The following is a 14,271-nucleotide window of genomic DNA, read 5'->3' as shown; positions in this document are numbered from 1 at the left end:
GAGAAGCTTGTAGCAGCATGAGATTCTCACATAAACTCACAGTATTGCTATGGTTACATAATACTGTAGAAGAAAATGAATTGTGAAGAATGATGTAGGAGAAAATAACAAGAACACTAGACAATGCACAGGCAGTGCTGTGGGCACAGGGAGCTCGTTGCTTCCCCTGGTTGCATAATATTTCAACAACTTTGCTGTGCCACTTGACTGATATATGTACACAAATACATCAACATTTATGCAAGAAAATGCATCTTATAAGCACCCACACACACAATCATCAGATTCCAGCATGGTTTGTGATTTTCAGGTCATATAGAGGTTGACTAGGGAGCGGCTTTTACAGTTTGAGGTTGATTTACTAAAACTAAGGAGTGCAAAATCTGGTGCAACTTTGCATAGAAACCAATCAGCTTCCAGGTTTTTTGTCTAAGCTTAATTGAACAAGCTGAAGTTAGAAGCCGATTGGCTACCATGCACCAGATTTTGCACGCTCCAGTTTTAGTTCCTTTTCTGCATGCTGGATAACCTTATTTTTGTACAATAAAGTTGGTAAATACCTCTGTACCTGTATTTCTGCTCCTGTGTAGACAAAAAAAAAAAAGAGAAAAATAAGAAAATCCTATGCTACATTTGTGTATTGATTGAGCTGGCTAGTAGTAATAATAGTGTACTGCCTGGAGCAGGTCTCTCACCATCCATTTTTCTCTCCCTTGGATGGGAGTAGCAGAGAAAAGGAGGCATTTCCTTAGGTGCTCTTTCACACTGGTGATAATCTTTACCACATTCTGAAGAGCTTTTCAGAGGGCAGTATAGAAGCAGATTAAGGGCATTCAGAAGGCGTTACTTCTGTTTAGGCTACGCCGCCATAAGTTAGATAGGCAAGTACATGATTCACAATGTACTTGCCTGCTAAGTTACAGCGGCGTAGCCTAAAGCGGGCGGGCGTAAGGGCGCCGAATTTAAATGTGTGTAAGGGGGGCGTGTTTTATGTTAATAAGGCTTGACCTTACGTTTTTATTCTTACTGCGCATGCGCCGGGCACCTACATTTCCCAGTGTGCATTGCGGCTAAGTACGCCGCACGGGCCTATTGATTTCGACGTGGACGTAAACGACGTAAAACGCTATTCGTGGACGACTTATGCAAACGACGTAAAAATTACGAAAATCTCGAAGCGGGAACGGCGGCCATACTTTAACATTACTATTCCATCTAATAGATGGAATAACTTTAGGCCTGATAATGGCTTACGAAAACGGCGTAAATGTACTGCTGCGGCCGGGCGTATGTTCATGAATCGGCGTATCTACTAATTTACATATTCTACGCCGACCGCAATGGAAGCGCCACCTAGCGGCCACCTGAAATATTGCAACCTAAGATAGGACGGTGTATACACTTAAACATACGGCGTATACACTTAAACATAAGTCGGTGTAGATTCGGAGTTAGGTCGGCTTATCTACTGATAAGCCGGCCTAACTCTTACTGAATCTACCTAAGTATGTTTTTGTTTAGTTTTTTTGGGCCTGAAAAAATGAAAACTGAGGAGCTTGCAAGGAGGTCTCTGTACTATTTGATGTTAGTACAACGATCTCCCTGCTGTGCTATTGTGTTCTGACAGGCGGACTGCCCCCCTGCCAGCCAGAACGTACCTGTTAGCGCCCGCAGCCATTGGCTGAGAGCCCTGATCCTATGCCGATCGCTAGCTGGTTTTCCAGCATACTTGTTTAACAGAAGCCAGTCATGAGATCGGAGGAACTTGTACACATGGGCTGAATGTTGGCTGGTTTCTATTATACCGGCTGATTTTGTCTGACATTTGGCCCGTGTGTATGGGGCTTAAAGCTGGGTATACAATAAACCTGAAGCCTGCTGTCAACTAACTTCATACAGCTGGTCCAGGCTCTTGAAAGATCCTGACCATATGGTCTGGATCCACCCAGAAGCTTGCCTGTTTTTGCCTCTTGGCAATCTTCTGACAGTCTGAGCCAGCCCCTCCGCCCCCTCCACAGCCTAGCACTTTAGTGAGTGCTGGAAGGGAGAGCAGAGAGCTGCTGACTGAGTCATGGCTCTCTGCTTAGAGCGGTGGGGGGGAACTGAGCAATTTGCGGTGTTTGATCACTAATTTCTCACTACAGAGCTAGGCGGGGACAGATGCAGCATTGAATTGATGCTGCATGCACCTAGGGGACTAATTTATTTTCCCAAAGCAATACTTCTCTTTTAATATTCTAAGGACACAGTTACCTTGGTGATGAAACAATGAGTAGAAAAATGTTCACAATATGTAGATGTTTGCATGAAACTCAACCCTTTGAATCTGAAAGGCTCTCACTTCTCCATTCCCTTCAATATTAAATCAGGTAACTGCAAATCCTTCATGGGGCCCAATGTATAGTTCTTAGTTGTGTGTATGCACCCTCTACTAATCAATATGTAGTATGTAGCACAGGTATATGGTTCAATGCTTGAGCAAAGGTTCCTCATGGTCCTTGTCATTGCAACATATCCCTATTCTGTGAATCCTTCTCTAAGGTTCCTGACTGTAGATTGGTAAGGATCCTGTATAAATCAGATATAGTATGTGTATGTTTGAATGTAAGTTAGGAATCTAAGATTGTATCTTAGATTGCACTGTATTATTTGGATTGTTGTCCATTATAATATGCTCTAAACGTTACAGGATGTAACGACGACAGAGACTAAACAAGACCATCTATTTTGAATCCTGTTTCTTTTCAGTTACATTCTGCCGAAGGAACCTTGGCAGATTTTCCAGCAATAATACTATTAGAGAGTAGAAAACCAAGTAATAATAGCCTAATTCACTTTACATCATGGCCATTTTCTAACAACATTAAGAATAATGGTTTTGGACCCTTTGTTAATGTAGTGAACATCGTATAGAGTCAGATCTTATCAGGAAAATATTTTTTGCCCAGCAGGCAAGGCAAATCATTTATAACTGGATGTGGTGCTAATCTGCAGATTTTCTTAGCCATGGTCATTAGCACTCCATACAAAACGGAATTATATTCCTTTCAGATTACTGATTAGGGGCCAAAACAGTATTCAACACATTAACAAGAAAATGGTGACAAGAGAGACACTGTGGATTCCTATACATAAGGAAGAACCCTGATAAGTACTATTTACCTCTAAACGTTATACAGCAAATCCAAAGCAATTTTTCATAAAAACAACCACCCCCTAATCTGATCACAAAAAAGATAGGTCCTCTATGCCAGATTCAATAAAACGTATGTTAAAAAGTTCCCCCCATCTCAGTATTCTGAATGATAGATTTTAGTTCCGTTTAAAAAGGCGATGATGGTTTATACATTTTACAAATAAAAATGTAATACACAGTGTGCCAATCACAGATGTTGCAGAGTATTATGTATTTTCTAAAATTGGGACACAGCAGACAATATTTGCTTTTAGACTCTTTCATCCTAATTTAATCTCTGTAGGACCAGTCATGATAGGCAGAGAAGGAGGTAGGATAAATCACTGCTCTAGCTCATTTAATGGTTGTGTGTTTATTTCAGTTTTTGCTATTGAGCACTATAGTTCAAGAACATCAGTTCATATTCTCGACCAGTTCACTAGGTAGGCAAAATGTCTTTATTGTTATTTTTAGAATAAGACAAAGACAATCAAGAAAAGTTAAACTGGTTAACAGTATGGGCTACAGACAAAAAGCCCAGCAATTGTCAGGAGTATAACCGCACAAAAGGGAGGGTTATAATAAAAAAGGTAATTTTACAAGGATGAATGGTCTATGTCAGGGGTCTGCGAACTACGGCCTGCTGGGACGTCTTTTCCGGCCCGCAGCTTGAGTCCTCACACTCAGTGCAGGGATTGGTCTCTTTAAACTTTGTCGGTTGCAGGACTTTTGCTGCATACTCCACTCCCGCCGCACTGTACAGAGCAGGTCCTGCAACCCGACACAGCCTGCCCCTCCCGGCGCTGTACTGTGCTATTGGTCGATAGGACCGTCTAGCAACCAATGAAGTACTTCATTAGAGTCCTCCTGTTACAATGTCTTTTACACAAGGTGCCCATGTAACAGCAGGACCGGAGCTGGGAGGTGCAGCAGATCTACACTGAAGCCTGTGATACATAGGGATTTCTGATGGGGAGGCAAATGTGCTAGGGGGGTTCTGAGGGGGATATAAATAAGGGCTAAATAAGGGGTAGGGGGCTGTCATGGGGACATAAATGTGCCACCCTAGATATAGGATTGCATAGAAGTGCAATAGACCTTCATCCATCCCAGTATATTATTCCTAAGAGAGATACCAGAAAGCTGCTGAAGAAGGTAGGGTAGTAGAAAAAGAAACACATGAGAACTAAGAGAGAGAGAGGAAAGTGACCTCTATGTGGATAGAACTTAGAAGGAATAGATCAGAGAGAGAAAAAATAGGAGCAGTTCCACCACCTCTGGCTCAGACCCTTTGGTGCCTGCTCACCAAAATCACTTGTAAACACAGAAGTCTGGTTTCTGTGTTTACAAGTGACAGCTTTGTAACCCCCTGAAATCTGCACCCTGTATGTAATGCAATTCTGGTATTTAATGCCCCTTTAAGACCCTTCTACTGTTTGTGAAATCTGAATGGGTCGTGGTTGAGTTCCTGCACCTATTTTCTGAGAAAAAAAAGCTCTAAATAGGAGGAGTATAGCAGTGGGCAGTCCATAAGGGGTGTGGCTTTCTATGTGGGGTGCCGGACTTATAGGTGTCTAGGATTTTTTGTTTTTGGAAACACAGGATTAGAGCCTGAGGGTCCAATTGTCTTTGAAAACCCACCAACTTGTGACATTAGCAAATCAATATTCGCTATGGTCTTCTGCCTTCTCCTCCTGGCCAATGAGGACAGGAGGTGAATCTTAAGACCGGATTAGCCGGTAGAAGCCTAGGAAGCTCCGACCATGGATGGGATGAGTGCGGACCTGGCAGGGGGTTTGTTTGCCGTCCCCCCAAAAATTGAGCACCAGCTGCCACTAAGTGAGTCCTGAGGGATCCAAATGGCAAAACAAGGAAGCTACCCACAATGGATGTCATGCTTCTGTGGTAGATTTTATGATAAAGCACTTCCAGGTTAAATAAGTTATTGCCACTATACCAATGGGATTTCCGAATGATGTGAGAATCCAAACTAATAATGTGGACATAAACAGGCATGACACGTATATAAAAAGAAAAAAAATCTTACTTGGGTCCAGCAGACATTACTGGACAACTCTCTTCTGTGCAGAAATCTGTAATGGTTCCATACAACATATTGATCTGGTTGAAAAAATCCACAGCTAGAAGTGAAAACAACAAACTTTTAGATGCATAAATAAGAGCAGATGGAAAATTACTAGGCATTAATTCTGCACTTTGTTAAGATATAGTCGCTTCAAATACTGCAAAATTTGTAAAGATAGAAACTATATTTAAATATTTTTTTTTGTGCAACTTCCCAAAAGTACCATTTTGTATTCTGTATTTTTCATGACAACAGACTGGAGACATGCGAACAGAATATTTTGTTCTCACAATAAAACTGAGCTGACACAGAGGTACAAAGTGCATATACAGTGTGGAAAATAAAGTTGCAAGAAAAAGTATGTGAACCCTTTTGGAGTTATATGGATTTCTACACAAATTGGTCATAAAATGTGATCTGATCACATTTTAGACAATCACAGTCTGCTTAAACTAACACACAAAGAATTACATGTTACCATGTTTTTATTGAACACACCATGTAAACATTCACAGTGCAGGTGGAAAAAGTATGCGAATCCCTAGACTAATGACATCTCCAAGAGCTAATTGGAGTGAGATGTCAGCCAACTGGAGTCCAATCAATGAGATGAGATTAGAGGTGTTGGTTACAGCTGCCCTGCCCTATAAAAAAAGACACCAGATCTGGGTCTGCTTTTCACAAGAAGCATTGCCTGATGTGAATGATGCCTCGCACAAAAGAGCTCTCAGAAGACCAACGATTAAGAATTGTTGACTTGCATAAAGCTGGAAAGGGTTATAAAAATAGGATTTTTATAACAGCTTACCTGTAAAATCCTTTTCTTGGAGTACATCATGGGACACAGAGAAGCATAGTAATTACTATGTGGGTTATAGAGTCTACCTTCAGGTGATGGACACTGGCACGCACTTAAGGAAGGAAGTTCCCTCCCCTATATAACCCCTCCCATACCGGGAGTACCTCAGTTTTGTAGCAAAGCAATAAGTGTCCCAATATCCCCATAAAGAGGGGCGGGAGCTCTGTGTCCCATGATGTACTCCAAGAAAAGGATTTTACAGGTAAGCTGTTATAAAAATCCTATTTTCTTTCTCGTACATCACGGTACACAGAAAAGCATAGTAATTACTATGTGGGACGTAAGGAGTGCCAGGGTGCCATCAGACGTGAGGAATCACACTGCGCCCAAAGGCGACTTCCTCGTTTTTCCTTATGTCCAATTGGTAAAATTTTGTGAAAGTATGGACTGACGACCAAGTCGCGGCCTTGCAGACCTGAGCCATGGAGGCTTGATGATGCACTGCCCAGGAAGTACCCACCACTCTAGTGGAATGTGCTTTAACCTTAACTGGAGGAACTTTTCCCTTCAAGCCATAGGCTTGAGTAATGACTTGTCGAATCAATTTGGAGATAGAGGACTTAGACGCTGCCTGTCCACATCTGGGACCTTCTGGCAGAATAAACAAAATATCTGTTTTCCGAACCTGAGCAGTAGCCCTAAGATGGATCTTAACTGCTCTTAGTACGTTCAGAGTATGAAAATACTTTTCTTTTGCAGAACTAGGCTCTGGAAAAAAATAAAGGAGAGCCAGATCTTGGTTCAAATGAAAGTTTGAAACAACCTTAGGAAGGAAGGCCGGATGAGGCCGTAGGACCACTCTGTCCTTGTGAAGAATTAAGTATGGCTCCTTACATAAGGCCACCAACTCCGATACCCCTTCTAGCAGAGGTTATGGCCACCAAGAAAACCACCTTCCTGGTCAGGAGGACCAATGGAATGTGAGCCAGGGGCTCAAAGGGTTGCCTCTGCAAGGCAGAAAGGACCAGATTCAGATCCCACGGACGCAAGGGGGTCTTGATTGGAGGATTAACACGGATCACCCCTTGTAGGAGGGTCTAAACAAGAGAATGTGTAGCCAGTGGCCTTTGAAAAAATATTGATAAGGCCGAGATCTGGCCTTTGATGGAGCTTAAGGCCAACTTCATGTCTGCCCCCAACTGCAGAAAATCTAGAATTCTGCCAATGACATACCTTCGGGGATGCCACCCCTTGGCTTCGCACCAGGCCACATAAGATTTCCAAACTCTGTAATAAATAAGCCTGGACGCTGGCTTTCTGGCATTAATCAAAGTAGATACTACTGAATTAGAGAGACCCCTCCTCTTTAGGATATGGGATTCAACAGCCAGACCGTCAAATTTAGAGACCGTAAGGAAGGGTGGAATTTTGGCCCCTGAGAAAGTAGGTCTGGACGAAGCGGAAGGGTCCATGGATGTCCCACTGACATCCTTACAATTTCTGCGTACCAGGCCCTTCTGGGCCAAGCTGGAGCGACCAGAATCACTGGTTTCCCTTCCGACCTTATCCGGTGAAGGAGGCGGGGGAATAATTGCAGCGGAGGAAACGCATAGATTATGGAAAATTGATCCCACGGAAACACCAGGGCATCTGTTCCACAAGCAAGTGGATCCCTCGTCCGGGACAGAAAGTTGCCCACCTTTGCGTTGAACCTTGATGCAAAGAGATCGACATCTGGCATTCCCCACCTCCGACAAATGCCCTGGAAGATGTCGGGGTGAAGCGTCCACTCTCCTGGGAGCAACTGTTGGTGACTTAGAAAGTCTGCCTGCCAATTGTCTATCCCCGGGATAAAAACCGCAGATATGCACGGGACATGCTTTTCCGCCCAGATCAGAATTTGATCAACTTCTCTTTAGGCTGCACGACTCCTTGTGCCCCCCTGGTGATTTATGTATACCACAGCTGTGGAATTGTCGGACTGAATCCTGACTGGATGACACCGCAATTTTTACGTCCAAACTGATAGGGCTAGACGAGCTGCCCGAATTGATGGGGAGAGATTTTTCGGCGATCAACCACTTTCCCTGGAAAAACAGCCCTTCCAGAACTGCACCCCAGCCCAGAAGACTGGCATCTGTGGTCACAACCCGCCAAGATATGGGAACAAAGGACTTCCCTCTTAGTAAATTCTGGGGAACTAGCCACCAGCAAAGGCTCTGTCTGACTGTTTGGGAGAGGGACATAGGGAGGTCTAAGGCTTGGGTTTTCTTGTTCCAAGCGGATAGAATGGCATGTTGTAGTCTCCTTGAGTGAAACTGAGCAAATGGGACGGCCTTGAAAGAGGCTACCATTTTCCCCCCAACAGCCGCATACAAAGGCGAATGGAGGGCTGACGTTTTGCCTTGACCAACCAAACTAGCTCCCTTAAAGAATCGATCTTTATCTGGGGCAGAAAGATCTCTTTCTCTGATCTGTGTCTATGAGTAGACCTAGGTACTCGAGTCTTTTCACAGGCACCAAGGCTGACTTGTCAGGTTGAGAACCCAACCCATGGACTCCAAGTATCTCACGGTTCTGTGTACCACTGAGTTTAGATCGGCAACTGAATGATCTACCAACAACAAATCATCCAGATAGGCGACTACAGATATGCCTTGAGATCTTAGATTGGCTAGCAGGGGGGCCAGTACCTTTGTGAATACACGAGTTGCGGTGGCCAGACCGAAAGGTAAGGCCACGAACTGAAAGTGGCGTTGATTTATTGTGAAGCGTAACAGCTTCTGATGGTTGAGGAAGATAGGCATGTGTAAGTATGCGTCCTTTATATCGATGGAACGCTAAAAGTTCCCCTCCTTGCAAGGAGGCGACTACCGACCGGATTGATTCCATCCGGAAAGATCGGACCTTTAGTAACTGGTTTAAGGCCTTGAGATCCAGAATGGGTCTTGCGTCTCCGTTTGGCTTGGGAACGGTGAAAAGATTTGAAGAACCCAAACCTTGTTCTTCCAGCGGCAGTTCCCTGATCACCCCTTGGGATAATAGATGATCCAAGGCCAAAGCTAAAGATTTTCTTTGTCCCGGGTCTTTCGGGAGGCTTGAGGCCAAGAAGCGGGATGGAGGAAATTCGCGCAACTCCAGCCTGTAGCCCTTGGAGACCGTAGAGAGGACCAAATTGTCTTGGATCCTCCCTTGCCAAGCCTCTGCAAACAGCTGAAGTCTTCCCCCCACCTTCATAAGGCCGACTTAGATGCCGGCTTGGCCGGCTTACGGTTCCAAGGTTTTTTGGAGGCCTGTGGCTGGCCTTGTGGTTTTCCACCCGCATTAAACAGTCCGGGAGGCATTCGGAACTGCCTGGCAGTGGAAGTGCTAGGAATAGGAGAGGAATACTTTTTAAAGGAGGGGGTACCCCTAAACCTTTTCTTTACTGGTAACAGTGTGCTTTTGCCACTGGAAATTTTCTGAATATATCTATCCAGATCTTCCCCAAATAAAAAAACGCTCTCCGTGGAAAGGAAACACTGCCAGTAGTTTTTTGCAAGGGGTTTCAGCTGACCAGTTCTTCAACCAGAGTAGTCTGCGCATATGGACTAAAAAAAGCGTGAGACGGAAGGACTGTTGTATGGAGTGCTTGATAGCATCTACCGCAAAGCATAATGCCTTGAGAAAGTCAGCCAATTCCCGAGCCGGAATATCCTTCAAGACCACTTTCAACTGGTCTTTTAAGGCTTGGCAAATACCAATAGCCGCTACTGCAGGTTGGGCTACCCCTCTGGCTGTAGCGAACAAGGTTTTCAACAGAGTCTCTAATCTCTTGACCGTCGGGTCTTTGAACATTTGAACGTTGTCCACCGGACAGGTTAAAGTCTTGTTTACGCAAGATATAGCTGCGTTCACCGTGGGGACACCCCACTTAGTGAACTTCTCCTCCATGAGGTATAAAACCGAAAACCTTTTAGGAGGAAGAAAAAAAATCTATCTGGATGTTCCCAATCCTTAGAGATAAGACCTTCCAGTAGAGGATGAACTGGGAAGGAATAGTTAGCTTGAGGAGCTTTTAAAGAGCCCAAGGAAGAGACTGAACTCGATGCTGGCTCTAAAAGATGCAACTTGAAGGCCGAACGGACCATTTCAGTGCACCAACAAACTTTTGGACTGAGAAGCCAAAAATGGTTCCCCCAGGGTAGAATCCTCAGAGTCCGAGACCTCCGACTGATCCTGATCCCCTGAGGGTAAATCAACCTCTTCTGAGGATAGTTGTTTCGCCAAGAGGAAATCTGCAGAGGGAGAGGGGGACCTCGTGCAGAAGATGCAATCAAGGTCACTAATCTCTGCTCCAGTCCACCCATAGCTGAGGCCAGAGCCTCCTGTGTTACAAAAACTGGAGCAGGCAGGACAAGGGCAGATGAGGCACCTGGCAGCCCTGATGGTTCACCCTGGGCCTCCTCTAATTTATCAGGAGAGGAAATAGCCACAGGAGCATGCCCGAGATCCTCCGAGCCTGATGGCGATCTCTTTGATTTTTTTTGTACTTCTAGTCCCTGAGCCTTTAGCCATAATAAAGCCGAGGTACTCACAAAAATTTGCATCCACTTGCGAACCTATAGACCAGCACTGACGCTGCTATTTGGTGGTCAGCAAGATGCAGAGCCCACTAAGAGCCTTAATCAAATGTCACTGTCCACCATCCAGTAGTAATAATACTGAAAACTTGTGCACAAATACTCCCTGTGTCTACCGTCAGCCAGGATGGGTGAGGTGGACTGAGCTTTTATGGACTAGGTGCAAGTCACCTGACCTGCTCTGTCCTGCCATCTCTAGCCTCATAGAGAACAGCTGAGATAGACCTCTTGCGTGCATGCGCGGGGCTGTGCAAGCTCACGTGTTGCCGCGCGCGCATCTGAGGCGCCGCGCATATGCGTACGCACTAGACGAGGTGCATAAATTACCATAATTGCACGCGCGTGCGCCTATGACATGTACTATGTACCATGTACTATGCTGACGCGCCCGTGCACGAGGTCTGGAGCTACCGCAGCTACCATGTGAGGACCAGGTAAGACAACTTGTAGCCAAAACTCTTGGACAACTTTACCTTGCCATTACCTGCACAGGAGGGGGCTAAATGACAGAGCATATACACCCCTCCTCCCCACTGTATTACCAGGACAAGTGATAGGAGAGGCACAGACAGGCAACTTAGGCAAAGCATAATGGCTCAAAAAGAAGGAAACTTTCAGAACCAAGTTTTGAAAGCACCTTCACCTACCTGATCCAATGCCGCAGGACTCTGCACACACAGACAGCCCAATTTTCGCCCATCACGGAGAGCAAAGTCTGCAGACCTTCAGGGACCGGGGTCCATGGACAGGAACACCACACCCCTGGACCTGTACTGCACCCTGTCAGTAAGCTTTTGGTATTGGGAAATTGACCAAAGTACTGAAAACCCAGGATCCAGCCCTCAAAAGAGGAGCATTACAGGCAAAACCCTGTTCTTCTCAACCGAGGCCCGGGTACCGTCCACGTTGGCTAAGAAGCACTTTGGACGGATCCGTAAGTAGGCTTGCTAAAAGCGAAGCTTTCTAAGATGTTTATCGCGTGACCACCACCTTAGACACTGGCGAAAAAACTGAGGTACTCCCGGTATGGGAGGGGTTATATAGGGGAGGGAACTTCCTGCCTTAAGGGCGTGCCAATAGCAATGAGAAGAGGAAAATGGACACATGGCTTGACTAAGCACTAGTTAAGTGCGAAACGCGTCGGCTGTCCTGTTTTGTGGTTGCGGTGACTGTACATGTTCCAGCTTGAAAATAAAGACAACTTTCTTTTAAAAGTTTTTCCGGAGTGCGGCTGTCCATTTTCCTCTTCTCATTGCTACTTGCATCGCCAGCACCTTGGTAATCCGACCGTCCCTGATCATCTACAAGGCTCACCTGGAGCGGTGAAAATCTTTTTAAGGGCGTGCCAGTGTCCATCACCTGAAGGTAGACTCTATAACCCACATAGTAATTACTATGCTTCTCTGTGTCCCGTGATGTACAAGAAAGAAAGCATCTTCAAAAGCCTTGTGTTCATCAGTCCATGGTAAGACAAATTGTCTATAAATGGAGAAAGTTCAGCACTGCTGCTACTCTCCCTAGGAGTGGCCGTCCTGTAAAGATGACTGCAAGAGCACAGCACAGACTGCTCAATGAGGTGAAGAAGAATCCTAGAGTGTCAGCTAAAGACTTACAAAAGTCTCTGGCATATGCCAACATCCCGGTTAGAGAATCTACGATATGCAATACACTAAACAAGAATGGATTTCATGGGAGGATACCACAGAGGAAGCCACTGCTGTCCAAAGAAAAACATTGCTGCATGTTTACAGTTTGCACAAGAGCACCTGGATGTTCCACAGCAGTACTGGCAAAATATTCTGTGGACAGATGAAACCAAAGTTGAGTTGTTTGGAAGAAAAACACACAACACTATGTGTGGGTTCACATACTTTTTCTTGCAACTGTAATTACTTGATCCTCCTGCAGATGTTGTAAGTTTGCCCACTTGCAAAGAAATGAAGGGTCTATCATTTTTTATCATAGGTGTATTTTTCATGATAGAGACAGAATATCAACCAAAAATCCAAAAAAAACACAATACAAACTTTATAAATTGAGTTACAGTTCAGTGAGTAAAATAAGGATTTGATCCCCAAGCAAAACATGACTTGGTACTTGGTGGAGAAACCCTTGTTGGCAAGCACAGAGGTAAGACGTTTCTGTAGTTGGTGACCAGGTTTGCACACATCTCTGGAGGGATTTTGGTCCACTCTTATTTACAGATCTTCTCTAAATCCTTAAGGTTTCTTGGCTGTCGTTTGGCACCTCGAAGTTTCAGCTTCCTTCATAAATTTTCTATAGGTTTAACTGCTTGCTGACCACCTCCTGTACATATACATCGGCAGAATGGCACGGCTGTGCAAAGCAATGTACCTGTACGTTGCTTTGTGTGCACGCCCCTGCCGCAAGCTCCATGGCCGGACCCGCGGACTCGATGTCTGCCGGTGTCCTGTGATTGCGTCACAAAGCTGCAGAACAGGGAGATGCCTATGTAAACAAGGTATTTCCCTGTTCTGCCTAGTGACAGGACAGAGATCTACTTTTTCCTGTCATCGGAAGCAATGATCAGTGTCGTGTCACTGTTAGCCCAGCCCCCCCTCCGTTAGAATTACTCCCTAGGACACACTTAACTCCTTCCCTGCCAGTGTCATTTACACGTCATCAGTGCATTTTTATAGCACTGATCACTGTATAAATGACAATAGTCCCAAAATAGCATCAAGTGTGTCCAATGTGTCCGCCATAATGTTGCAGTCACGATAAAAATCGCAGATCGCCACCATTACTAGTAAAAAAAAAAAAAAAATTAAAAATGCCATATATCTATCCCCTATTTTGTAGATGCTATAACTTTTGCGCAAACCAATCAATATACGCTTATTGCGATTTTTTTTACCAAAAATATGTAGAAGAATACATATCGGCCTAAACTGAGAAAGAAGTTTGTTTTTTTATATATTTTTGAGGGATATTTGTTATAGGAAAAAGTAAAAAATATGGCTTTTTTTTTCAAAATTGTCGCTCTATTTTTGTTTATAAAATAAAAACTGGTGATCAAAAACCACCAAAAGAAAGCTCTATTTGTGAGGAAAAAAAAGGCTTTCATTTTGTTTGGGTAAAACGTCGAAAGACCATGCATCTGTCAGTTAAAGTGACGCAGTGCCAAATCACAAAAAATGGCCCGGTCTTGACTGTAGGGATGGTGTTCTTAGGGTCATAGTCAGCATTTTTCTTTTCCCAAACATGGCGAGTCCCCCTCTTCAATAAGGCACATGTACAGTCATACCAATGAACATCTAAATGATTCAGAAAAGGATTGGGACAGAGTGTCGTTGTCAGATGAGACCAAATTGTTTGGAGGAAGAAAAATGCTGGCTTTGTGTGTGGGCTTCACATCATTTTTCGGGCTCTGAAAAACTAAATTTTTTTCGAACATGTTGCATTTTTTAACGACGTTTTAAACTATGTCGTTTTTCGGGTTGTAAAAAATGATCGTGTGTGGGCTAAAATGACGTTAAAAACCCGCGCATGCTCAGAAGCAAGTTATGAGACGGGAGCGCTCGTTCTGGTAAAACTACCATTCGTAATGGAGTAAGCACATTCATCA

At 44.4% G+C, this 14,271-nt stretch overlaps 1 protein-coding gene across 1 annotated transcript in view; it reads right to left on the bottom strand.

Annotated features, from left to right (window-relative positions):
* Positions 1–14,271, bottom strand: part of MOB1B (MOB kinase activator 1B) — a 101,024-nt gene that overhangs the window by 13,226 nt on the left and 73,527 nt on the right. Inside the window, exon 3 of the mRNA XM_040326033.1 lies at positions 5,223–5,316. Within this exon, the coding sequence (XP_040181967.1) occupies positions 5,223–5,316 (94 nt within the window). The remainder of the gene's footprint in view (positions 1–5,222; positions 5,317–14,271) is intronic.

The sequence above is a fragment of the Rana temporaria genome, chromosome 1, assembly GCF_905171775.1.
Source record: "Rana temporaria chromosome 1, aRanTem1.1, whole genome shotgun sequence".
Taxonomy (NCBI): domain Eukaryota; kingdom Metazoa; phylum Chordata; class Amphibia; order Anura; family Ranidae; genus Rana; species Rana temporaria.
This window is presented reverse-complemented; position numbering and strand designations above follow the sequence as displayed.